The sequence below is a fragment of the Copidosoma floridanum genome, unplaced genomic scaffold (assembly GCF_036245765.1).
Source record: "Copidosoma floridanum isolate Cflo_tuat_1 unplaced genomic scaffold, Cflo_Japanese_pri ptg000019l, whole genome shotgun sequence".
Taxonomy (NCBI): domain Eukaryota; kingdom Metazoa; phylum Arthropoda; class Insecta; order Hymenoptera; family Encyrtidae; genus Copidosoma; species Copidosoma floridanum.
Window position 1 is genome coordinate 17,757,366 of NW_028321896.1, and position 27,035 is coordinate 17,784,400.

At 42.4% G+C, this 27,035-nt stretch overlaps 1 protein-coding gene across 4 annotated transcripts in view; it reads right to left on the reverse strand.

Moving 5' to 3' along the window:
- Nucleotides 1–2,814: 2,814 nt before the first annotated feature.
- Glut4EF (Glucose transporter 4 enhancer factor) overlaps nucleotides 2,815–27,035 on the reverse strand; it is a 106,266-nt gene continuing 82,045 nt past the window's right edge. For all 4 annotated transcript variants that reach the window (XM_089592845.1, XM_014351508.3, XM_014351509.3 and 1 more), the window contains 3 exons: nucleotides 4,710–4,828; nucleotides 4,048–4,288; nucleotides 2,815–3,952 (listed from right to left, as the gene is read on the reverse strand). In XM_089592845.1, the coding sequence (XP_089448971.1) occupies nucleotides 3,728–3,952; nucleotides 4,048–4,288; nucleotides 4,710–4,828 (585 nt within the window). In that variant the 3' untranslated portion in view covers nucleotides 2,815–3,727. The remainder of the gene's footprint in view (nucleotides 3,953–4,047; nucleotides 4,289–4,709; nucleotides 4,829–27,035) is intronic.

The window sequence follows — 27,035 nt, forward strand, 5'->3', positions numbered from 1 at the left end:
AGCTCGCTTAGCTATTTTTAACTTTTTGCCACTGTTACTTTGCCGTACATGCCCAAAAAGAGACTCAAATGATAGAATAAATTTTTTTTATGAAAAAAAAAAAAAATCAACATCCAAGGCATGCCGTTCGAAGTGCATTTTTTATGAATAAATAGATCGAATCGATCGCACGCGTCAGCCACAGATATTTTTGTTCTTTTCGATTTTAATAATCGTACTTTCCAAATTAGCTTTCGCTTACTCCGAATTTATTAATACTAATTTTATATTTCCTCTTTCGAAGACATGGTTGTATTTTTATTTATGAATATTTCTACCTCTACGAGTGAAATATTTTCTTTCATTAATATATCGTTTAAAAATCAATTATGCGTCTAAATATTATCTATCACTTTGAAATTAATAATTTCTCAGATAATATACAGTTTGAAATTTATTTACATGTTTATCATTTACAAGTATTGACAGGCAAAATGTTTCAATTTTCTTGCGTTAAAAAAAATGTAAAAATTAAATAGCGTTAAAAATAAAGAATAGTAATCAAATTATCTCGCGTAAAATAAAAACGCAATAAATTTAAAAAAATCAAGAATAAATCAAGTTGATCAATGTTAAGTAATTACAATAAAAAAAATCATTGTATCAAATAAAAATTTCATTATTAGATGTAAATGTAAACATCATTTTAAAAAATGTAACGAATTCACGTGTAACAAAAATAATGTAATAATAAAAAACGTGAACCTGTCCGAATTTTCTGAGAAAATAAAAAATTTATTTTCATGGTGGTATTATTTTTTTTTATTACTATTATTCTTATTTAAAAAACACGCAATACAAAATATATTTAATAGCCAATTACAAAGCTTTAAAAATTTGTCAAAAAGGAGCGAGCCGCAGCACATTATATATTTACACATCGATGGCGACTAGTCGTGATTGACACGTACTATACTATGATTAAAAAGTTTTTAAACTGCCATCATCATCTAAAAAAGCACACGAACCTATGGCAATTCAAGTTCTATGATGAAAGGGAGAGGAGGAAGCGAAAGAGCGCAGGAGGAATAATTACATTGTTAATTCAAATGAGTATGTTCTTAAATAGTCACAGGTCGGACGATCGATCGATTCGAATCGAATCGAGGCGAGTGCTAGATTAAGATACGACACCCGCCTCGACTTGTTCCACTCTGGCACTGACAAAAGCACGAGCAAAATTTTTTCGTATGTATACGTACATATATACCGATAGATACCAAGGCCCGGCTACATTTACATAATTCTGCGTGAGTATGAATATAGCATGTGTATTGTTTTTGTTTTTCGTTTAATTCTTTTAGTTACATGTTTTTATTAATCGCAAGTTTTTTTTTATCTTACACAATACATGTGTATGTAATAAGGTAAAAGTACGTATTATGGATACAAATTTCGATTGTTACGTTTCATCGACCAATATTAAATAAAAAAATAGTCATATGTCCATAATTTTTGGTTTTAATAGAAGCGCTATGCTCTTCTGAACAAATTGACATTTTTGAAATGAAATTTAGATGTAAAAAAATAATTTTATAAGCAAATATTGACACGATCAAAATGTCCATAACTAAGGAATAGCTAAAAAGTTGTGTCCATATTTATGAGACACAAGTCCCAATTATGAAATTTACATGTTAATTAAATGGGCTCGTGCGTTTCATAAATAGGAACATCACGTATTGCAGGTTATGGTTCAAACTGTCCGTATTATGAAAACCGGATTCGTAATAATATATTTTTCAATATAATAATGTTTGAAATTGTTTACTATTTTTGTTAATTTGATACGGTAGTATTATAGAGATTCTTCAGTATATTTTATTTTTATTATTAGAATTTTCATGATTATTTAATCTTGAGTTTTCATAATATGGGCACGTTTCATATTACGTACTTTTACCTTAAGTATGGTGCGTAGCAAACTTGTACGCATGAACCTTGATTCTTCTTTTTTTCAGTTAATGCTTCTGTTTTCGATAAACGTTATTTTCATCAGCTTTATTCATTTTGTCATCATTTTTACACTGGCAGTATGCGTTGGTGTCAGTTGTAAAAAAATTTCGCTCATCCGGAGATGTAATCCAATTTGTACTTATGCTTTGCTTTTCATTGCTGTTGTTGTTTCTGGTATTTGCAATCCTGTGTATCTTTCGATTGTTTTTTATCCCTGCTGGCTCTTAAGCCCCTCAATTATCTGCTCCCTCCTTTCACGATCCATCATTCCCCCATATTCTCATATTGCAATTTTCAGCCTAAGGGAGTTGGATCAATTACATAAAATATCACAATTTGCTTTATATTTTTTTTTTTTTTTTTTTGCACGTATCTCTTTTTTAATTTTTTTTTGTTTTTTTTTCATCATTTTTTTTTTTTTAATATACTTCCTTTAATATTCTTTATCAGGCTGGTAGTGGCGGTCGGAACCTTTAGGAGTTTGGAAATTGGATTCCTTTGAAGTTCCTGTGTTTCGCCGGTAATCTTACTTTTATTACCGTAGTTTGTTCTTGTTTATTGTATATCTTGATCTATCTATTAAATATATCATTTAAATTCTGCGAACTTTGCTATTTGTAGTTGAAGACGAAAGCGCGTCAAAGACGGACGCACATGTGCAAGTCTGACGTCTATGAGATTACGGGCAGCACCGACATCACATTTTCTTTCTCAACTAATCTTTCTCGAGTTCGCGCGATTTCTGGTTGACTCGTCCTCCTGTGAATCGCATATTTCTCATGTTTTGCACATGTTTCGTCTAGGTTGATTTTATCTTTCTTTCTTTTTTTTTCAGCACTGCATCGCCGGTACTTCATTACTTCATTAAGTTGAGCGATATTCAAGTGTAATGCAATATACATGTAAAAGAAGTATCTCGTGACCTTTGCAAAAACCGCTTCGACATGAATACATGTATGATCGAAAACGATGCAACGCATGTAGGCATTGCGTACATACGCAAACGCTGAACATTGTAAGTCAAAGTCTTTTATCGAGATCTCGGCAGAGAAAGATTATATCTGTGTGTATATGTGTGAGTGTTTTCCTACACTTTTACATGTATGGTACCGTGACTATGCTTAGATGTATATATATATCACGGAGTCGACCTTCTCTATATACTCTTTAAGCGTCGCTAAAAGAGTCGTCTACGTCGCAAGAGTGACACGGACGCACGCGCGCGAGCGCGAGAAAGAGATAGACGATGAGTGTATCATGTATCCATCTTAAGAGCACAGCAAGCGTGCGCGCCTACGTCAACAAAGGGCCCCTAAAAGCCCTCGCCTTCTCGCGCTTCACCTCGTCTCATAATCTATCCTTATTAAATATTCATCAATTACCTAACAGGATTAACAATTAATAATATTAATAATAATTGTAATAATTATGATTTGTGCATTGTTCAGTGGTTGTTATGTATCGAGGGATGCGACGACGCGACATGGACTTCGAAGTCGGGGCTCGCGGTGACGCTTTCGCTGCTATCTCTGTCGTCGTCGTCGCTTTGACGCCAATTCGCGGGCGGCGCTACGACGACCGAGGGCCGAACCGCATTAGCAGCAGCGGCACACGCAGTCGTGGCGACTGACGCAGGGACTACGGTGGCTGCGTGGTTAATCGGAACTCCGATTTTAGCGGCGGGAGGGCCGAGCAGCGGCTGAGCAATGTACCTGCCGCCGACTGCGGCGCCCTAGTCGTTGAAGCGGGAGCACGCTTTCTTCCACTTGCACTGCGTACACCAGAGATCCTTCTGATGCATGCCGTAGATCTTGCGGCATTTCTTTGTGTCGCCACGCACACGTCTAGGCGAGTTAGGCATCTTGCCCAGGGCAACCGTCAACAGGCTTATGTTTGGAGTGTTGCACGATTGCAATGGCCGGGATGCCACTTTGAAATGTTTGCTCGGTATACTTTGCTGTGGGGAGAGAAAAAAAAATTTAATTTAATTTTTTCAAGTTCCTACACAGTCATTTCACCATATTACATTATATTGCGTTTATCAAGTATTACCTGCTGAGATATAGAAAATACATCTCGTATGATTATATCTTGTGTATTGATAGCAGCAGTCATTTGAGAGTTGGTCTGTGTTTGAGGTAAAGCAGCAAGACGCAGCTGCTTCTGGTACTCAGGATCTTCAGTCCTGGGCCTGACCATGTCCCAATGTGACTTTGTTGGTGGCGAGCATGCAACTTCCAACTCCTCATCCACAATGTAGAAGTCTTCTTCATCTTCTGATGTCTTTTGACCACTGCAAAATGATTTTAAAAATAATTAGTTGTAATATCCATTTGAATCGCATTCAATTGCCTATACGAGTAAAGTAAAACTATGTTGAAGGTGAATTTAAAAATATTGTCAATTCAACTTGTTGCCGCAACAAAAATTTTCAAAGCCAAGTATACTTAATGACAAAACGCCACATACAATCGAACACACCTGAATGCACTCGTGCGATTCAAAACATGAAAATAGGTTACTACGGCTTGTGAAAATTATCACTTTCCCGCTGGCTGGCGGCAAGCGGTTACGCACACGACCAGAGAGCAGGCACACGCACGTGCACGCTCACACCCGACCGACTTGAAGTTAACTTGGAGCGTCGTAGCTGCTCTCGGAGTCAGCTGTTGCACGAGTATTGGTAAAGGACATAATAGAAGGGGACAACTTACTGCAAGTGATCTCGGAGAACGTGTTCGGCGACCATGTCCCAGGTACTGCCAATTTCACCGCATCGGCCGTTTTTACTGGTCTCATCGCGCCAGGTGCACTTGTAAATGGTCATGGGTCTCTGCAATCAGACAGAAAACAATACCAAACTTTATATACACTTATTTTCACCATAGGACGCCAAACACCATAGCCCCGAACAACGTGTCTGCATATTAACCTTTCGCTTCTTGCGAACCACATAATCCAACAAGTCTTGCTCCTTCATTTTCGACGGGGAAGCAACGAGAACACGATTAACGATACTCGTGGGGTGTGGGGTGCCGGGATGCACGAACAGACGGACGCGCAGAGAAAACGAGGACGGCTCGATAAATGAAGGTTAGTGACGTCGTTAACACGGGGTGGTAGAAAAGTACGGTAGACGTTGTACGCCGGCCGGGACGACAACACCGCCAGCTGCTCTTTGCCGGGTATATATTGAAAACGGGAGGGTAGCGCGCGCGGCACTGGGGTTGCCCTCCCGCCCTTCCGCCCTTACCTAAATGCCTGCGGCGGCGGCGACCGGCGATCAGCGGCTCTCTCTCTCTTTTTACCGACCGCAGCGCCAGCTACTTCCGATTCTCAAGCGCGCGAGTTTTTAAAACGTCTTTCCCGAGTTTTAACACGTTACGATGATTTTTATTGAGGTTCTGTACAGGATTAATGATTTTTCGCAAATTGGGCCTTGTTTTATTTTTAATCTTCGATGAAATATCAAATTTTTTGGAAATCAACTAGTGCCTTGTTGGATCAATTGTCGTACCTACAATTCGCTGTACACCGGCGTTTTCACCGGTAGGTACACACAGCCTCTTTCACGTGCAACTTCCGGTTAGGGATTTGCACTATACATCCACGTGTGCAACGAAGAAAAACTACTGCGCAGTAAGCAGGTATTTTTTGTATTCGCATTCTTGAAAATTTCAGAACTCCTTACAATTTATGTAATTACATATTTTTATAAGTCAACTCAAAAAAAATTTCGACACTGTCGCACTGCATATTTCCTATTCGATTTTGTGATCGTCATGAGCATGGAATATCCAAGAATGAATAGTTAACGGAAAAAAAAAAAAAAAAGCAACGAGGTACTTAACAAAAACCCAATTGAATCAACTGTGTAATATCCATCATCGCAGCTTTTACGCAAAAAGTAATATTTGTAAGTAAAAAAAAAATTCCAATGCTGTTGTACAAGCAAAGTATACAGACTTTTTTCAAATGAGCATTACCCCTGACAACAACAATAACGACACCAGTTAGGAAAATTTACTTTGGGCCCATGACTTTTTATATGAGTACTAATACATTAGGACACGTTCATCCCTCCGTCAGCGCAAGTTGCTATAAATGGCTGATAAAAAGGAGAAAAGAGACGAGGTGGTATGAACAAAATTAACATAAATGCGGAATGTGCAGAGGCGTCGAGGTCGAGATGAGTTGAATGTATAATAAGTATATATGTGATGGTATGCGTGACGTGGACTTTGCGTCATCTTAGCCCCTCTCCCAGTCAAGGGGGTGAATCGAGCTCCCTCCCCATTAGCTTCGACGTCGGTCTTTCTTTTTGCGTATAAGTACACATATACGAGATTAAGGGTGTCGTGGATACAAAAAAATAAGGTGAAAAGCGCGTGGATGCATAAACGTCTCCGTTGCGTCTAGGATGGCCCTGGTTAGACTAGGTCCTGGTACCTATACCAGGAGTATCATATCTCCCCGATAAGTATGCCACAATGCTGGCCTATTGTACCTATACATTATATATGTTCTAGTGGTTTATATTTTAATAAATAGATTGCATTTTTTTAGAAAGTCTGTTTGAAATTTTATTGAAGGCTGGTTAAGATTTTGGAGTAGGTTTTCTACGCGTTTATTTGTTATTTTAATTTTGCTGCGGTATTTTTCTATGTCCGTAATGGAAGAGTATCGACAATTATTGAGGTTTGTACGTTCCCAGGTGATGTGGTTCAACATGTAGGATGGAGAGGATCATCTTGAATACAGGATGGCCACACTGACAAGAGGAGTTGTTTTTGTGTGTTTGCAAAACCATAGCGAAGTAGAATCTTTGATTGTTTGGTAATGTTTTTTTTTTTTTCGTGGAAATAAGTGAAATACTGGCGACCTTTGTAATTTCCGAGGTCTGCAGTAAGAAGTTGACGTTTTTGACTTTTCTGTTTATTCTCAATGCTCTGTGAGAATTCAGAAGTGTGTAGTATGGTACTGGACACTCCATACATTGGGATTTATTCGTCCAACGCCAATGGCACAGCAGGTACGAGCAATTCAGACCAATCAGAGAGCTCCTTAAGAGCATTTGCATGAGTTGCTCGTTTATATAATCTATAGACAAGGTTTTTTACTCAGGGGACAAGGATTTTGTCCAATTTTTCATGTTCTTGGATGTGCTTGGATCATCATTAATTATAAATTGTGTGTAGATACGTGACATACTTGTTTTGGGTAAAGTCAGGCGGGAGGGAAGACCACCAATCGGAGGATAGTAAGGAGCGAGTCCAAACGTCCAGACAAAAAGCCCGGCAACTTTGAAATCTTTTTCTTTATCTAATCTTGTCAATTCAATTTCATCAACGACGCTAAAAGTTAATCATGTTTTTATTGGTGTGAAAACAACTCCAACTCCGTCCAAATAAGGCTAGATGAATGAATAATTCGATATTTATCTATTAATTACATTATTATGGCCACGGATTTGTTTGCCCAACAAAACATAAATATCGCTCTTACGTGATTCAATAACCGAAAAAATAGAGTTTCATAATAATGAAAAAAAAATTGACTCTTTGAAATGATTAGTTTAACTGACAAAAATCGAGACGTTGGTTGCCTCGTTAACAGTAGTGCAGCCGATATTATAAATTGAGATCGTAGCTTTACATTTTTTAATAACTTTTAGCAATTGGTCCTTACAAACACTCTGGGTTAAATGTATGGGGTAGGGTACATGTTGCGGATACGCATAACATGAACAGTGACTGGGGCCGTACCATGTAACTTTTTTTCAGTACATCGGGCCTATGTTATAACATAGGCCTGCAAAGAGTGCAAAGCAAAAAAAAGTTATATGGTACGGCTCCTGCAACATGGATGGATATGGATGAGTGACCAAGTATGTAAAAATCGATGCGCAGGGAGCTACGGCGCATAAATTGCTCCGCCAGCGCACGTTTCTTTGTTTACATCGTAGATGCCGGCGCCGGTTCTATCTCTGCATGTTTATGTACCCTGAACCCAGAAAATATACATAGGTATGCGCCTATGTTCCGTGTATAACCTATGGCTTGGTTAACTGTTGTACGTTGCCTGCAGCAACGTCGGCGTCTCTATATTTTGTGCATATGGATACACTGGCCGCCGACCACGTGCTTATTGATCCCCATCACCGGCGAGTGGAGGGGAAAATCCCCCTTTTTTTCTGTATACATACACAAGCAATTCCACACAAAAATCCCGCAGTGAGAAAATTTTTTTTTTTTTTTTTTTTTTTTTAGATACCTACACCTTCGGGATGAAGATTTTTATGTTACACATGCCTTCAGACGTACAAAGATGAAAATTCTTACCCAAAAGGTGTCACTTAGCTAATTTTTTTGTGTAATTATTCATAGTAGTCTTTATGACAATTTTTAATCACCTTTTTTCCATCAGTTTTCTTTGTCGACTATACACGAAATCTTCACTTTTTTTTTTATCCTACAGCTGTTGATGATGAATCGACGCTAAAGCAAAATCGATTATGGTTTTTCCGACGACATGGCATCACAACGCGTATATATACTATTGAGCCAATTGCCTTCTTTGTTGTGTGTACAGTCTTAGTTTTTCTTTGCACAGTATACGAATAAATACAGTAAGGAAGTGTGTATGTATATACACACACGGGAAATGAATCAATGAAGGTTTTTCCCAACATGGACATAAAGAACGCAAGTATGTGGGTATATACGCATACAACGCACGTGTGACGCATTAGTGGGGGGAAAGTAAGGGATTGGGGTAGCTTTATACCAAGCACGTCTATATACAGAAAAGCTCGCACGGTGTTCTTTGAAAGTTCTCAAACATCTGCCCCAGTATACTTACATTATACTGTACATGACATACGAGATCGTCCAACATTTGAATACAATAATCTCTACACTTTGTGAATAAATAATCTTGTGCACTGTCTTGTCAATAAAAGGTGTGATTGCCATTTAACAAGGGATGAGACAAAACATCGTAAAAGCCATGGTCGCTGGTTTGACATTTTAATGGGTCCAACGACACAAAAATTTCCCGTAATGGTGTCCCTTCGGTCTTTGTCCGTGTTTTCTTTGTCTTCCCTGTTTTTCCGAAAATCCGCAACCAAAGAGAAGTTATCGATCAGCCGGAAAATGACTCCCCGTATACGTGAACCTACACCTACTTCCTTCGGTGCCTTTGTTACTCTTGATATACCGGCGGTACATCTATTAAGAAAACGAATTTTCAATTTTACGTGTCTACATCATTGTATGCCGCACTGCCAACTATAAAAACACACAATTATCATTACCCATCAAACACGCCTTCGGCTAATTTTACTGTTTAATAACTATGTATCAAAGTAGCTCCATACCTCATACGTTTGAGTTGTCAAACGGGCACAAAGATCTCTTTCAAGTTGCGAAACGCGCGCACTTCTGTTTCAAATTAAAGCTCGCATTTGCCGGGAATCGGTGTTGTACTAATGACTCTGTGCATGCGGTTGCGCATTTAGGGAATACGTGCCGTTTGAACTTCTTATGGGGACGAAAGGCACTTCGTAGGGGTCAGTCGAGTTTCCGAACGGGCAAGGTTTTTCCTTTGAAGTATAAGCTCCAGTTATTAGCGCGTTGGAGTTTAAGAATGGGTTGCAGGGAGGGTTTACGAATACGCCGTTAATGTATTTCCATAGCTCCCACACCAGTGGTCCAGTGTTTGTTTTCTGTTTCACTATTGTTTAATGATCATACACATTTATATAGACAATTCCTGAAAATTCCGATGTCCATACACTTGCTGTTTTTACATGAAAACATTTTTTTCTTATATTTTCAGAGTCGAATATCTATCCACACTTGCAAACGAGAACATTTGCTTCTACAAAATATGTTCAGAGAGTATGTAACTCATCATCATATATATATATATTAACGAATTTACCACCTCACAGCAATCATTTATATTTGATGGTCGACTGCATGGAAAAGGGGGGTTCAAAAGAGATTATACCGATGTTCCTGCATAGATAAAAATAATCCATCACTTGTCGATTCGAGGCGCTTTATGCGTATACACCAGTGGGACTCGGGGTGCAAAGAAAAAGAAAAAAAGGCCAGCAAATCAACAAGTAAATGGGTATTACACCGCACAAGAGATTTTCTCGTCACACCCACGGGCACCCGATAGAATGATGTACCTATTAACGTACCACCATCCTTTGTATCCGTCGATGTATACTGAATAATCTACGTCACAGGGTACACGATAGAAAATCGATGAAGGGAGAGCAACAACACCCTTAGCTGCGTGTAATACGTGACGTAACGAGGCTCACCGTGTACATAACGTGACGGCGATCGACCAACTGCGTCACCGTATAGTCTCTTTTCACCCGCGAAGGAGGGAAAAGAGGCGAGAGTACAATATTAACAAAAGAAAAAAGAGTTGAGCGCACCGTTACGTGGAAGCCTACGTGCGTGGGCTCTTTACTTCAATATGTATATGCATAAAGGTCTTTTGGCGCAGGTACAATCAATATATACGATCCGACGTGGGTGCAATACCGATGACGGAAGAATCGGACAGTGATTGAAATTCGCTGTGGACGCGTTGTGATAAAAGCACTGGTATCTAAATACCCCAGCACTGCGCAGGACAACCATGGAGAACTTATGCACGTTTAGTATAAATACGAGAGAAAAATGTTAAATGTTTTCGGTACAGGACTGAATCGAAGTTAGAGAAAACAACATTCAATGAACATTGGTAATCAATTGAAAGAAATTATTTTTCGTTTGGACGGTCAAACAACGTAGTATAATGTGTACGGTGTTTGTCTTATTGAACCGTACATTCAATGCTCACGTTATCTGAATTTCAAATGAATATTAATAATACTGGTCGTAATGAATAATCGTGTAGGAACGAAATAGGCACTTTCACCTTATCCGATTGAAGTAATTAAAATTATAGATGCGCTCAAGTGATTTTCCAATGACGTTGGATCATAGCTTCTTTCGGGACTATCCGTCAGTGATCGAAATCTTTCAAACATTCGATACTTTACGTTAACATTCGTTTTAGATAATATACATCCACTAAGTAAACAACAGTAAGGGTGTATATATGTAGGTCTTATGGTATCGTTGTTGCACGGAAAAACGACATTTGTCCATAACTCTATTGCGAGTGCATAAGTATAGGAAAAATGACCGGTTCACGTTTCTCCTGGCTGCCAATAATGCATGAGCTCCTTTTCCAAAGCGCAGCGGCAGTACTAGAACACACGTGCGCGACTTACGTATAGGTATACGCAAAAGGGTTGCATGCTGTGCTCGGACAGAAAATGCTGTGCAAAGAGTTTCGCCGCGAGTGTGCTATTACTGCCCGCTGTACTTATGTATACGCGATTCACTACTGGCTGGTCATTCGTTGATACATATACATTGGAATACGTAGCAGAGCCGATTTGGAGTATACCGATTTCTTCAATGGGTACCTATACGTATTGTATAACCTATGGATATCGGACACAATTTTTTCTCGCAAATTAACACAGTGGCAGCGCCTATGAAGTAGTTCGCGTTAATAAAGGCTAGTTTTACTTATATTGTGTCTCTCGTTAATGGATTTCATACTTGCCGCTTAAAAAATTATGTTTCGGTAGGTAGGTATGAAGATTTACCGTGGCACTTTTATCATCGGTAGGTAAAGCGCGTAAAGAAGAAATCTTCAAAGGACCGGCATCGGCGTTGCTCGATCGGAAATGGAACGGGACCGTAACGGGGACCTCGTTAGTCGAGTATTGGTATGTACTTGGTATAGTCTTGGCACCCTTTCCCGTTACGTCCCTTTCTGTTGGGCCAGTCGAACAGACTCTCCCATACTTTGGCCATTTTTGGCATTTGCTTTTTGTGTACTTACATTTTTGTGACTATTGTAGATATGTTTGACTAGCTGACGTTTACTGTATTTTTACTTAACATTATACTTTTGTATTACGTGGTGGGGTTTTTGGATGTACCCGTCACGATTCTAGTTGTAGAACAGACACTTAAAAAATCTTTTTTTTTCTGCTTTCCAATTACATCCGTGGGTACATGTGAGTTATAAAATTTATCATAGCAGTTGTATAAATGTGAGTAAAGTTACGTTTTTTTGTTCTCTATAAATCCCGCTTTTTTTTCAATGGTCACAGAATCCTCCATGAAACCGAGGATGACACTATAAACGACGCTCAGAAAGATGTTAAAGCCCATGGCATTCCAATCATAAACACGTCATGCCATTAACGCCCAAGAGGGGAAAAAGATGAGGGGGCGTCGAACTGGAACGTCCACTAAGTGTTTCCACTTGTGTTCCTTCTTGAAACGCACTAAAAAAAAAAACAAAAAAAAAAAAAAACGCGTAAGTAGGAAGAAGTAAAAAGTTACGGTCGTCCAAGTAAATTTTCGTCCCAACTTTGATTAACCTTGTTTCACCGAGAAATAACATTCATTTTTATGGGCCATTACTTTTTTTTTCAGCTCGAACCACGTTTCAATGTTTTGACAAAAAAAAAAAAAAAAGAAAAAAAAGAAAAAAAAAACCTACCCAGATTTACAGCCCCAAGCGATGTTTTTAAGTATACCCACAGACACTTGTACAAGCAATTTAGAAAACCCGCTCGCTCTGATTGTTTTTAAATGCGCTTTTAACTGCATGCCTCGAGGCGCAAGTAGGTACGCCTACTACATGTTGCGCAGTTATGGGGAAAATTACAAGTGCATCGTGTACACCAGGTGAGAAAATCTATATACACCTATACAAAGACGCAGCATCAGTATTGTAATCAGCTGATGCCGAGCTGATGCGCGTGGTATAATAAGACATTTTTGGACCATGTTGAGTCGACTGATGGGGTGTTTGGTGCCGATCATTGTTCGCTGTCTCTGCTACTTTGCACATGTACGTCGGTGTATAATTATGTGTATGCACGTGGGTATGAAAGGAATGGCTTTTTTTTCTCAAGGCTCGCCGGCCGGTGGATAATGGGTACATGTATATCCCACACCAGCCCGAAGCTCCCACTTAGCCTTTTCCTCTGATTTCTCGCTTTTTTCACTCTTGCTCTACCCTGACACCCCCACCACAACCACCCGATATACACTGACAGTGCGTTTACGTATGCGAGTTTAGTAGTGGTGTCTCAGTAGCAAGCCATCAAAGCTTCATATAGGAGTACATAGCTCAAGCAGCAAACCGAAAGAAAAGCATCAGAAAAGAACCTATACTGCAGCCGAGGTCGGAGACCTTTTATGCCGGCTGCTAGGCCAGCCGGCTATTAGCTGGAGCGGCAGGCTATCTGCGCCATAGTATATATATATACAGCTTTTGCTCCATGCACTGCTCCTCTCGTTCGCTGTTACATTTATACCTATACACATTACAGCTACGTACCTATGTACGCGCGGTCATGCCTCTCGCAGTTTTTCTTTCCCTTCCTTCTCTGTATATAGGAATATAGGTCCCATTTTCAACACATTGGTATCATCGCCTGTACATATTTATATACATATGCATGTGTGTGTAGCATATGGAGGAAGCACAACAGCAATGGTATATATCCGCAATCTTCTTTCTCTCTGTGCTTTGCTCAGCTCCTTCTTCGCCCTCCTCCTGTCGCATTGTACATATATATACGTACCTTATACCCATGTACACTTAGCAGACTACATTACACGTGCACACCGGCCGGCACAACCATATACTGATTATCTTCAACTGACCTGCCAGGTAGAGCACGATGGTGATAGTATATGTATATATCAGTAATGGCAATGTGTCGATGAATTCAGGGAATCAAACACCTTTGAGTAGGAACGTGTCACGTTTTGGTCGTCGTTGTTTACAGCTCCAAATATCTGTTGTGCGGTCAATGTTATATATTATGCGCCAATTTATTGGTCAAGTCTGGGGCATATCTGCAGATCCGAACGGAAGAGGAAAAACACTTATCTCAATATGTATGTACAAAAGAGAAATACTGATAGCCACAAATGTGTTTTGATAAATACCGGTACGTAATGTGACATGCATGTGCATAAATATATCACTAAAACTCAACTATGTATGTATATCATGTTACCTATATATTGTATACATGCTTCCTTCAACTAACGGAAACCACACGATAAGTTGGCGTAAGCAAGTGTGTATAGGTACATACACACAGGGTATTAAGTATCGTCGAACCGGTGTATGTATGTATGTACATCTCTTACTGCGCAATTGCGCATTTTGATGGAGGAGGAAAACGTTGAGTCCGCAATATAAATGTGTGTAAGACCCTAGGCACATAAATATATACATAGTCCCCGCGTGAATGTATGCATAGAAAGGCCCCTATATAGACCCAAGATGCACCTATGTGGTGTATAATATCTATCTCTCTCTTTAGCCGGCAAAAGGAAGAAGAAAGAAGAGGGGAAGACGACGATTCAAGGCAGGGTTGCCGGCGCACGTGTTGCCTCTCCTCTTCCTCCTCCTCCTCCTTTCTCATACACACAGCTGGTTGTTGCACGACGATAGAGTATAGAGCGAATACACAAGGACGATATATATGTATAATTGCACGCAATGTTGCCGCGACGCGTGTTGTCGTCCTCGCGAAACTGCATGTATTTACCTGCACATGTACAAATAGTATTTTTTGCAACCCCCAAAACTCCCCTGATGGCTCAAACGAGCGTGCCATTCCCAACAAACTTGGGGATTTTCGCTCGGCTTAGTCCGTATAACAACTTTAAAAGTGTACTTACACTGAATTCACATCAAAGACGAGAGATTACTTGGGTTTGATATGAGGATATTCTCCTATGATTGTTGCATCTCGAAAAGATTTGCTTGATATACTGTGTCTCAGGCTGTTGTCACATGAAATGGTGTGGCAACAAGAACCAAAAGCGAAGATGATATATACGCTGCTGATGGCCATGTACTTATATACAGAGAGAGAGAGAGCGATAAGATTTTGGAGATTGGCTCTCCCTCGCCTTCAAACGCTCTTGTGCATTTGTGTGTGTTATACAGGTATAAACAGACTTTGCAGGGGCCCAATCTCTCAGCGTTGCCCCAAGTTTCATCTTCCCTTCTTCTTGTGTCCCTCTCGTCTTTGTACGTTTATTACACAAGTACGAGCTACTGCCGATCAGTCGCAACTTCTGCTTGATTTTTAATCTCAGATTGCAAATCTTCCATGTGATGTTTAATTTCAATATCTCAGGTTGCTAGCATTCACAATCGCAGTTCAACATGTTTGCCAAAACGGATCAGTAAGATCATGATTTTCAAAATCCATTGGTATAACCCATTAAATCTTGTGTTTTTCAAGTTGAGTATGAGTTGAGCTTTCCTTGTATACAAAAAGATACACGAGCCCTTTAAAAATGACGTAGCTACCAATGCAGTGCTGCCACTGTTGCGCGCTCATGCAAGCCGATCCCCGTGCAATAAGTACGTGTATTACACACGGGAAGGCCCGCGGCCCGCTGCGTGCACGGAAAAAACACACGCTGCACGTGCTCCTCGTGTGTTTGTTGGAGAGAGAGAAAGAAGGCAGGGAGGGGGTGAGATCAACGTGAAAAAAGAGGGGATGGCAAGGGGAAAAGAAAGAGAGAGAGATATGGGAGATGACGGCGAACCGGTGCATGCTCGGAAAGAAAGACAAAGGCCGAGCTGCTCGCGCAGCGCGCAGTGTGTTTGCTAGGCATCTCCCTCTCTCCCGGGACGCTCTCTATGCTGTACCTCTCTGTCCGACTCGTATATGTAATGTGCAGCTTCGAGGGTTCGAGGTCGTTCCTCTCCCCCATTTTCGTGAATCTCTCTCCCTCGCGCCTACAGATCTACTGCTGGTGGACTCGCGATTAACGCACTGTATGCAGCTGCGAGCGAGCTAATTTACGCAATTTGTTCCCACATGGAACTAGTACAGAGATAATAGATAAATGGATACACGAATGTAAAAACAAGGAGTTAGTATCAGCCATAGCATCAGCCATCACGATTCTACAGCTCCGTAAAGCTGAGTGTATAGGTATATATATATGAGTATGCCAGGGGTGGTATTCCATAACTTTTTTTCACTGTGTGAGCTTACGTTGTAGCATAGGCTGATGTACAGCAAACTAGTTACGGAATACCACTCCAGGTCGAAGACGTCATCTCGCGGATTTATAAGCACCGTCAGTACACAGCTGGCGTCCTTTCTCCTCTCAGCTGTGCTGGTGCAAGCCGGCCGGCGAACCCCCTCTACCCCAGCACAAGAAAGTATTAAAAAAAATAATAAAATACAGTTATCAGTTAGAAAGAACAAAAAATGCACCCTCTGATTACTCAGTTTGTTTAAATTGAACCCTCATAAATTTTGTAGAAAATAATTATTAACAATTGCCAAGTTGTCTTGTTTTAAACCTCCGATATCTTTGGAAAACACTTCTTTTTCGATACAACGTTGGCTTATAAAAAATCAACCTTTTCTCATTTAAATTGAGCTTATCTTACATTTGCAAATATTAGCTTAGTTTTTTATTAACAATTCATATATAATACTGGTCTAAAATCTAACCTCATCTCTGTGATGTATATCAACTGCGCATGCGCTCTGGGGGCTTGTGTCCTTTCCTCACGTACTCAAAAATTATAAAACAATAACACGTAAGGATTAATAGTAAAGAGTCAAATAGTATTTATTGAAAAAATTCACGCTTAAACCATTTTATGTTGAACACTCTTGATAATGAGGCTCCAGACTTATTTACCACTTATTTATAATCAATATAAATTTTTAAAACGATAATATAACTTAATAATATGTAAGATAAGCTCAATTTAAATGAGAAAAGGTTGATTTTTTATAAGGTAACGTTGTATCGAAAAAGATGTGTTTTCCAAAGATATCGGAGGTTTAAAACAAGACAACTTGGTAACTGTTAATAATTTTTTTCTACAAAATTTAGGAGGGTTAAATTTAAACAAACTGTGTAATCAGAGGGTGCATTTTTGTTCTTTCTAACTGTAATTGGTTTTTTTTTTTTTTTTTTTTTAATACTTTCTTGGGCTGGGGGAGAGGGGGTGGCCGGCGAGGCTGCAGCATGCAAGCCACGTTGTAGGTACTTATACCTACTTGCGAGAGACGGGAGAGTCGTCTTTGGGACGCCATGCGGCTGGTATACTTGCAACCTACACCACTGTGGAAAGCAGATGAGGGTGTGTGGGGGGGGGGGAACTCCGCGGCTGCTCCGAGAGAAGAGCAACAGCGGAGAAGAGAGAAGAGGAGGAGTGGAGGGGAGGTTGAGGGTAACGCCCGGGGAACCAAAACAAACCGGCGACCGCGCGCCGGCCGCTCTCTTTCTCTCCTCTTCTGCTTTGCTCCGCTGTTCTTTATTATAAGTATGTCCCGTGCAATGTGCACGCTGGGATCATGGGATGGATGGGTGGTATATACATGGGGATTGGCGAGGTGCTCCGCACGCAAGCGCGTACAGTTGTATAGGCTGTGGGCATATACATACTTAATGTATGCGCTCACCCACACAAATGCACGTAAAAGCCGTATAGACAACTATATACAGGTCGTTGCTATATGGCTGTTTGGTACAACCTCACCTTTTCAGTCTCTATACCTCGTTGTAATAGTATAGTAGCGAAGAATGAGAGAGAGAGAATGCATAGGAAGGGATCCCCAATCCCCATGCCCAGCAGCAGCACACCAGAGTAAACTCTCTCTCTCTCTCTTGGTGGCTAGATGTGTGCGTATATAGGTATAGGTAAGTGTGTACTCGTACTGGTGAGGGTCGGACGTTGACCCTAACTCTGGCTCAGGCGCACCATCGCTAACCATACACGTAAACGTATCTGTATTCCTATAACACTGATCTGCGCTGCTCTCGTCACTCTACTCGTGTTGTTCTTGATGTTATAAGTATGCACATTTTCTCCTTTTCCTCTCGATCCTTCGCCACGATGTCCATCAAATATTATGTCCTTTCACGAACAGAATTTATTGGGCAAGTTCTGCAGTCCTCACAAGTATGACTATTAGGAGTCCAATGTACTCTTTTAAGATTACTGGTTTCTTCACCAAATAAACACGTGAGCATCTTTGTTTAGCCAATCCCAGAATTCCATATTTAGAAATCGCGTGATTTTCGATTAAATTTTCACTGTATATTACAGCTGAAGCAGCTATCATCTAACGCATTCGACTCCCATTTGGATCACGATCAATGAGCAAAAATTTAGTGGTGATCGTAAAGATGAACTTGAACGGAATAGGTAGTTTGGTTAGGTTTGGGAAGATACATAATTACCTATACGTGAATATCAGTTTAAAACAAGATAAATCAAGAGGGTAGAGGAACCAGTCGGAAGAAATACCCCGTATATACCGGCTGCCGGCACACCGCACCGCTTGTGCTATACCGGCCGCGTAAACACATGTATATTATATCATCTTCCGATTCTCCACACATCAGGTGTACCTGTAGCCGGCTCGCCGGCCGGTACAAGTGAATAATGTTTATTACTAGTGTCTCTACTTTTCCCATTTTGCCTCGATATGGGTAATGGTTCAATTCACCAGTGGGATATCTGTATTAAACATTAATCGGAAGATGATTCGTTGCCTGCATATATGTGTGTTATACAAATGCTGTTGCAGGGACAGAAAATGAGGAGAAAGGGAGAATCTGTTGCGCCTTTGCCCGTACAGCTACTACGCAGTACAGTTTTGAGGGGACGCACAGCTTATCCGAGATAATGGGAAAATGAAAATTCGCAGAAGAAGGAGAGAGAGAGAGAGAGAGAGGGAAGGTGTAGGTCCTCTCTATATATCTCTATGTTTAATAATACCCTGAATCCCGGATCCTGGCGAAAAGAGGGGAAACATAGAACAGTGAGGGAGGGAGGGAGGGAGAAAGGCGATGCAGGGCCTTTGTTCGGCGACGCTCGAAGGACGAAAAGGGAGGGACGATCGGCAATCAGCTCGAACGAGCGAGCGAGAGGAAAGTGGTCTTATAATGTATAACCACGTATTATATACATACATATATACACGCGAGGTAGGTATACAAGTTGCAGAGAGTGCGGGGAAAACTCGCTCAATGCTAGGCTGCGTATAATATGGTGCATATTACAGGAGCACCGTGTGCCGTATACCTACGTTATCCCGGGTGCTGGGTTATAATACCGGGAGGGTATGCGTTTATAACCTATACATATGATGTGTCCCGGAAGCGGTTGTTGCCTGTACCGCACGTTGCTGCTGTCGCTGCATATACGCGGCTGTGTGTATGATACACGGCACGCATATAACATATTATATATACATATGTATATGGGCGCAGAAACGGAGTTCGTTAACGCCTCGCGAAATCGATCCTTATCGCTCCCTCTGCCTCGGTCTTTCTGCTTTCGCGGGCGCATGCACGTGTATGGGAGTATGTATAAGCAACGAAGGGTGCACGGTGTGTGCGTGTAATATGCAGCGCGAGCGGGCGATTGTTGCACCTCGAGGCGCGGACAGTGCACTCGGGCGCAAGGTCGACCGCCGAGCGATTATTGTACCCATACCAACTCTGCTCTGCTGCGCGTACCCTACACTCTGCAACTGCAGGGTATTACACCCATATACGCTGCAAAGGGCTCTCTCTCTCTCTCACTTTGTGTTTCATCCCTCTCTCTCTTAGTGGCACTGTACAGCGTTACTGCTTTCGAAAGTGCAGCTTTCTGCCAACAAAAAATAAAACCACACGTATGATAATGCTGACCTTGTCCCGAGAGAGAGAAATCTCCCGCGGGAGAATGGGGATGGCGCGAGAGTCCTGTATTCTCGAGCTACCCCTTTGGCTGGAAACTTCGAAATGGCTCGTCTTCGCGTGCGTCTAATGATACTTTGAATTGTACTCGCGTATACTATTTGTAATGCGCTTCACAGCTGACCGCAGCGCTTTTTCAATTCGCGCTCGACGTTTCGTCATCATCGTCGTCGCCGTTGTTTTACGCGAGTTCTGTGTTGCTGCGCTCCTTTCTTTGTTCGAGTTTTGTATGTTATTGTCGATCGATGTATGAAGTAAAAGTACTCTTCGGTTAATAAATGAACGTGCAAAGTTAGATGCGGGTATAGGTAATTATTACTGTTATTCTTACAGCGCAGAGTATATAATATCATTAGCCCCCTATTTTTTACGTTTGACGACTTGAAAATTCATAGCTTTCGATTGCCGTTAAAAGAATACGTATATATGTGAATAAAAACCGTTAACCGTTGAGGCGTTTGCGAGTTTTTTTTTCCCCATCGCACGATAAATAGTTGCTGGGTGAATGTATGCATTAAGAAACGGAACGATCATCCGTAAAGGAATGCGTTTTGTCTCTCTCTTTCTCCTCCCGCCGAGTCGGGACTTCGGTTGCGGCGTACCAGCATCACCGCATGAATCAGCTGATCTATGAAAGTGTCGTTCCTACGTCACCGGTGAAATGAAAAAAGTGTGTACCTACAACAATGGTCGCGTCACCCGGGAAAGAAGAAAGCATGTGAAGCATTTTCATACGCATACCTATACGGAAGACACGCATTTACGGCACACGTATGTGCATATATTTTCACCGTGCACGTGCAAGGTGGGTATATCGCGCAGCCGGCATTGCTGACGCCACGCGAGGTAGGAAATGCGCAATCTCTTTCTGTTTAGTTCGCGAATTACGACTATGTATTATATATACGTAGGAGAGTCGGCGTGGCAGTGGAGGTACAGCAAAGCGAGCAAAGTAGGTGTGTATATAGCCGGAGAGTAAGGCCTATGGCATCAGCAGCAGCGCGTGTTTCCCCTCTCACCACCCTCGGGACGATATTCTCTCCGGTGTCGTCGACCCTCTCGCTGTGCTGGCGCGCGCGCGAACGCCCGACGCGAGGAAAGAGAGACAGAGAGCACTATGGGCGAGAGCGTGACTCACGACACACCATCAGCTGAAACTTCACCATATTATATACACATGCATTTACTCACTAACTTGTAGCAAAAACAACGCGCGGATGACGCCCCGTGTGTCGTCGTCTTTCTCCCCGTTGGCTGTTAATTTACGACGTGTGCGCGCACCCTGCTGGAGGGTTTTTCCCTAAACCGGAGCTTTCTCTCCCCCCCCCCCACTTTGTATATACACCGCGCCGCACTCGCTTGTGAAATTTTCTTTGTCCGGGGGTAACATACACACACACACACGTAATTATATAGGCTGCGGTGCTGCTCCACTTTGAAAGTGACAGCTATACCGGCGCTTTGTTGTTCGTGTGCACAGGAGAAAAAGAGCCAGGGCTCGCTGGGAAGGTGGGGAGAGGCAGCGAAAGCTCTCCGTGTATAGCGTTACAGTTTGCTTCTTCGCGCGCGAGAGAGTGAAATCGACGCGATTTAAAGACGAGCAGGAGAGCTTAATTGACGTTTCGCCTCGCCGGAACCCCGGAGCATCAGAGCTCTTATATATACATATACTTTACATGTTATATATGTACGTGTGTCGCGTACCACATATATACCATATATACCATATATATATTGGGCAAGCGCTCCCTCTTTGGCTCGATCGACGTTTCAATTAGCTTCCTCGTACATACCGTGTGATGATGATGATGATACGGACTTGTTACATACACGCTCGTCTTTTGCACGAGACGATGACAATGTCATCGTAGATCCTCTCTTGGTATTACTCCAGAGGTACATACGGATTAACCCGTACAAAGGACCAAGAGGAGAGCAAGTGGTTTTGAACCGATCACGATTCTCGCTGCCCCGTACTTAATTGTTTGAGGTAGGTCGCCAAGCACAACCTACACGGCGCACATGAGGGAAGGGGGCATGACCTCGTTAGTGGCGCGGTGTCCCATGTGCGGGTAAATATATACGTTGGAAAGCAACGGCAACCACCCTCCTCGGTGTTATTCTCCGATGTGGCGAATAAGATACCAAGACCAAGGAGACAACAAAAAAGGGTTCTTGGGAGGTATAGATACACACACTTGAGAAGAAAAAAAAAAAAAAAAAAGAAAACAAGCTGCAGGACAAGAGAAAGGGAGGGGGTGGGTGCACCGGCCGTGGCATAAATCAGTCAGGTTTTTCCTGGAGCGGTGGAAGCCCTAGTTTTTGTCCATATATATTCGTCCCCGCTGCAGAAGGGTCTACTGTCACGTCACATGTACCTGCGGGAGAAAGAGGGGGAGAAGGAAAAGCAACAGCAGCTATATATATATATATATATATACACGCTACTTACACGGCACGCAGCAGCTACACAAGCTCGGAGATATAGAAGAAAGATCGTTGACTTCCCGGTTGATATGCAGTAGCCGCTAAGCATGTGTGTAGAGGAAAACGAGCAACGCGAGACACGGGGCCGGTATAGAAAAGGGGGGAAATGGGGGACCGTACGTATATATACTGTAGGTGCATACGTATTCTATATACAGTAGAGCAGAGAGAGAGCGAGTTGTTCTATATAATACTGTATGCACCCATGGGTGCTGCGCAGCCTACTTCAGCTGCAGCATGTATATGTTGTATAATGCGCTCGCCCGGGTACAACACTCGACCGCAACTCTAAGGCTCTCGGTGCCGGTACATCTCTCTCTTTCTTTCTTGCCTTCGCCGGTGCATCCCGTACATCCACGAGGGAGAGGATAACGCCCCGAGAATGGGAGCCGCAACCGGCGCACATGCTGGCGAAACGGAGAGGATGTGTTACCGGCGCATGCGCGCTAGGCTTGTTTACGTCGCCATTATGGGGGGCGAAGGGGGGTGGATGGAGGTCAGCTACTTCTTCCCCTTTCAGCCCTACATATGTACAATTCTTGGACCTCTCTCTTTCTCCATGTGGGTAATGTACCGGAGAAGTATATTCGATACACCAGCTGGGAAGGAAACGAATCAAAAAATTGCTTATTTTCGGGCTCCCAGTTGGATATTAACGTGTAGAGGCGCCCTTGTCGATCAAACGAGGGAACATTTTTTTGCTTTGCATGAGAATATAATCGCCGTGTTTTTCATTCGATCGACACACCGCATCCAAGATAACACCAACAAAGTGCGTGGGGGGGAGGGGGGGTTTCAAACCGCGCATTTGAATGTTTGATGATAATGCGCGTCAATTTGGTTTGCCAAGAAATGAAAAACACGCGAATCGGTCATTGTTCCTGGGTCATTGACACTTGACAAAAGAGGAAAAAAAAAAAAAAAAAAGGAGAAACGCTCATTGCCAAGTACAATTGATGTACCTATAGCTAACGTGACGGCAAGAAAGGAAATCTCGCCTCGATCGAAACATCCAAAACATCAGATCACTAAAATTACACACACCCCTACGAAAATGGGGTTGCTAAAAACCACCTATACGACTTCTCCGTCCATCAGTCTGTCCAAGTTAATTTCACATGCCTCCCATGTGGCATCCCATACCTCGAAATTGCAAAAACAAAACAAAAAAGGGTACATATATATGTATCTACCAAGTCGTCATCGCGTCGTGTCCCACTCGTATACATATAAAACAGGGGGGAGCAAGAGGCAGCCCCGCACGTAATGTCCCTCTGACCGTCTGCACGACATGTATTCAAAATAACAGGTTGCTAGCCCTTTCTCCCCCTCCGCCGCCCTTGTACAAACGTACACGCCGTACATACATTAGAGAAAAGCTCCAAGGGCCCGGCAAAGTGCACATTGCAGCCCGATGGCATTAGCCTCTCGCGAAAGCCGCACGGAGAAACTATACGTGTGTATATATGTTGGTAGCGCAACCGCGAATTAGAGGGGGGAGGGGAGGGGGCAGTCGTCTCCAGCTGTTGTTGCTGCCTGCACCGTTAAGCCTCATTAATTTCCGCGGCTCTTATCGTTATTATGCCGGGCACGCGCTTTTATGTGTGTGTATATAATACATAGACTCTCTATACGACTACTGCTGGATGTTCATGTGCCCCCCCCCCCCAACTACCATTTCTTTCAACTTATGGGTCCGCGTGTCCTCGTGGCATTTTGAACGAATGCGGTTATTATCATCGTGCACTGCTCTTTCTCCGATGCACGTGCACGGCCATTAGACACTACCCTTTCGTGTCGAGGGTCACCCCCACCCCCATTTTTTCTCGGATCTTTTATAATTATCATGTTTTAGGGGATATGTCTGTGCGTATATTTTATACAGATGTGAACCGATATGCGTACTTGTACTTGAAATATAAAAATCATGAAAATCGAGTGAATGAAATTTTTTTTTTTTATATCAGTTGAAAGAGTAATTCGGTCGTATTAAAAGATGTAATGAAATTTTTCTCCGGCGCATAAATAAGTAATTTATTATTTTGTCAAACCAACTCCGAGCAACAATACAAACTTAAAATAAAAAAAAAAAAAAAAAAAAAAAACGTCGATTTTCTTGAGTAAATATTTTCGACAAGTAGAACAGGTACGACGATGGTCAGACATTTTGACGAGCAGTGACGATGACCGCTACATAGACGCAAGTATACACCATTCGTTGTAACAATTTCGCGATTCTTTTTTCCTCGAAAACAGCACCCAAGCAGTTCTCCACCCTATATATAATACACCTCAGCTGTCCACGGCTCTACGTAAGAGATATACCTAATAACAATAACAATTAAGCCCACGTTACACGTATTTACGTAAGCATCCACTGGCAACAGTCGGGTCATACACGGAAATCAAGAGCACGTGCCGCGCTCACTTCCGCGATTGTGTAAGGTACATACATGACTGCACCCACGCTCCGAGGGCATATATTTATACCGCACCCCTTTCGTGCATATAGGCCTGCTTTTATGACACAGCGGCCCTTGGGATTTCGCGAATGTAATTGCGACGACGAAAGCGTGCGGGCGTTTATATATACGTACCCACTGCGTTCGTGACTTTCTTTCTTTTAATTTCTCTTGGCCTAAAAACACGCGCGCAGCGGCAATCTCGTAAAAGTCTCTAAAAATAAAGAGATACATAAGGGAAGGGGGGGGCGTGTTACATTTACACGCGTGTGCATCTCCCTGATGGTTTTTTACACGCGCGAGAGCAAATAAACGCAATTAGCACGGCCGGGCGAGGATATTTTTACGGTCGCTGCAATAAATTACCTTTTTCTTTCTTTCTTTCTCCTCTCGTTTCGGCGAGTAAACCGTAAAATCCGGGGATTCGAGTTGCGGACAATTTAACGTCTGTATTTAGGTTAAACTCGTTTTCGCACGCGTTACTTACACGGGGATTTTAATTTAAATCGGGTCGAATGTACTCGTATAAACGAAACAGTGCTCGGGGCAATAATATTAAAAAGCGATGTTTCTCATTAGCGCGTATATGATTTATTTTTTCAAATGTGCCGTTGAATCCGCTCGAGTTTCGACACGAGAGACGAAAGCAGCCTTTCCATCCGGTGGTATAATTTACAGGTAAATTTCCGAAATTTTGCAAAAAGGCTAAAATCAATGCCGTAGGAGCGAAAAGAACGAAACCATGAACTATTGGGTTATTCCGCGGAATCGCTCGTGTATACGCAAAGTACCAAAAGACAGGCAGTCGCGGGGAGCGAAGCAGCTTCTTCCAAGTTTTCCGGCCGGTGCTAATTTTAAACCTCCCCCTGAGCCAGTCGGCAAATAGACTCACACACACGGGGAGCGGGAATAGAGCCGGCCATCACTGGGTCAGGGTTAACGTCGCCGGCGACCTTAGAAGGACCCGCGACAGCTTGGCGACGCGGCCAAACGCTAAAGACCGGGGTACAGCATACATATACGTGCGTGTGCAATTATACATACACATCGGCCGGCCGGAAGATTAATCACCGCCGTCGACGAGCGGGGTATTTTAAAATCATCGGATCACTGCGCACGCGTCCGTGACGTGCTTTATACACACACACACACGTGCATCGCGAAATCTTTTTTCGAGCGCCTCGACGAGCAATCGCCATCTATGGATATTACATGCGAAGAGAGAGAGAGTCCCGATGTGCATTTAATGAAACATTTTTCGTGAATCGTGTATAGTGGGGACGACGCGTCATCGCTTCGATGCTCCACGATGGCACAATTATATATGTGTACGACTAATCGACACATGAGCCACAAATTGCAGCGTAATACGTATAAACAAGCCTCAAAGAGAGCGAGTCCCGCAACTTTCCCCGGCACGCAACATATTTTGCAGCGCGCATATCGTAGCGTTCGCGGCATCAGAGGAGAGGAATGCCCGGGAGCGGAGTGTGTAGAGGACGATGACGCGGCATCAGCGAAACCGGAGAGGATAAAAAAAGAGAGAGAGTCGCTGCGCGAAGGGGTCAAGAGCCGTTGCTATCGCGCCTTGCCTCCTCCGGTTTTTCGGTCGCCGGCCGGTCTTTTATCGCCCTCCTCCTCCTCTCTTTCCCCCCCCCCTCTGACGTGGGCAGTGGCTCTGGTTTTTCTTGCACTACGCAAATTGACTCGATTCCAGTATGATGTACTTTTTTTTTTTTTATTACATATACGCATCAAGGGCTTACTCGAGTCGCAAATAGTCGCCAATCACTTGCGCGTCACGTTGTTTTGAAGAAGAAGATATTGCAGGACGACTTTTGAATCAACATGTCACTCGCTTGGTTAAAATATTTACTACGATAAAATACCATTGCAACAAGTATAAAGAGAAGTATAGCTGGTATTACAATTATGATCGATGCAGCCTCCCCGGCGAGATGACCTTGTTTTTTTTTTTTTATCGCGCGAAGAATACTATACGTAGGTTTACATGTACCTGGAGAGAGAGAGAGGGAGTTTTTTAATGGAGAACAACAAAGGAGAGACGATGTTGATACCTGCACGTACGGAAGTGGGCGCGCGGCCGCTGTTATCAGTAGATACGGCCGAGTTTGGACAGACACCAAATTGTGAATGTGCCAAGTGAGGTACTGTATAGGTTTGTTTACCTGCACACTACTCCCTCTATATATTATTTATCCTTTGGCTGTGC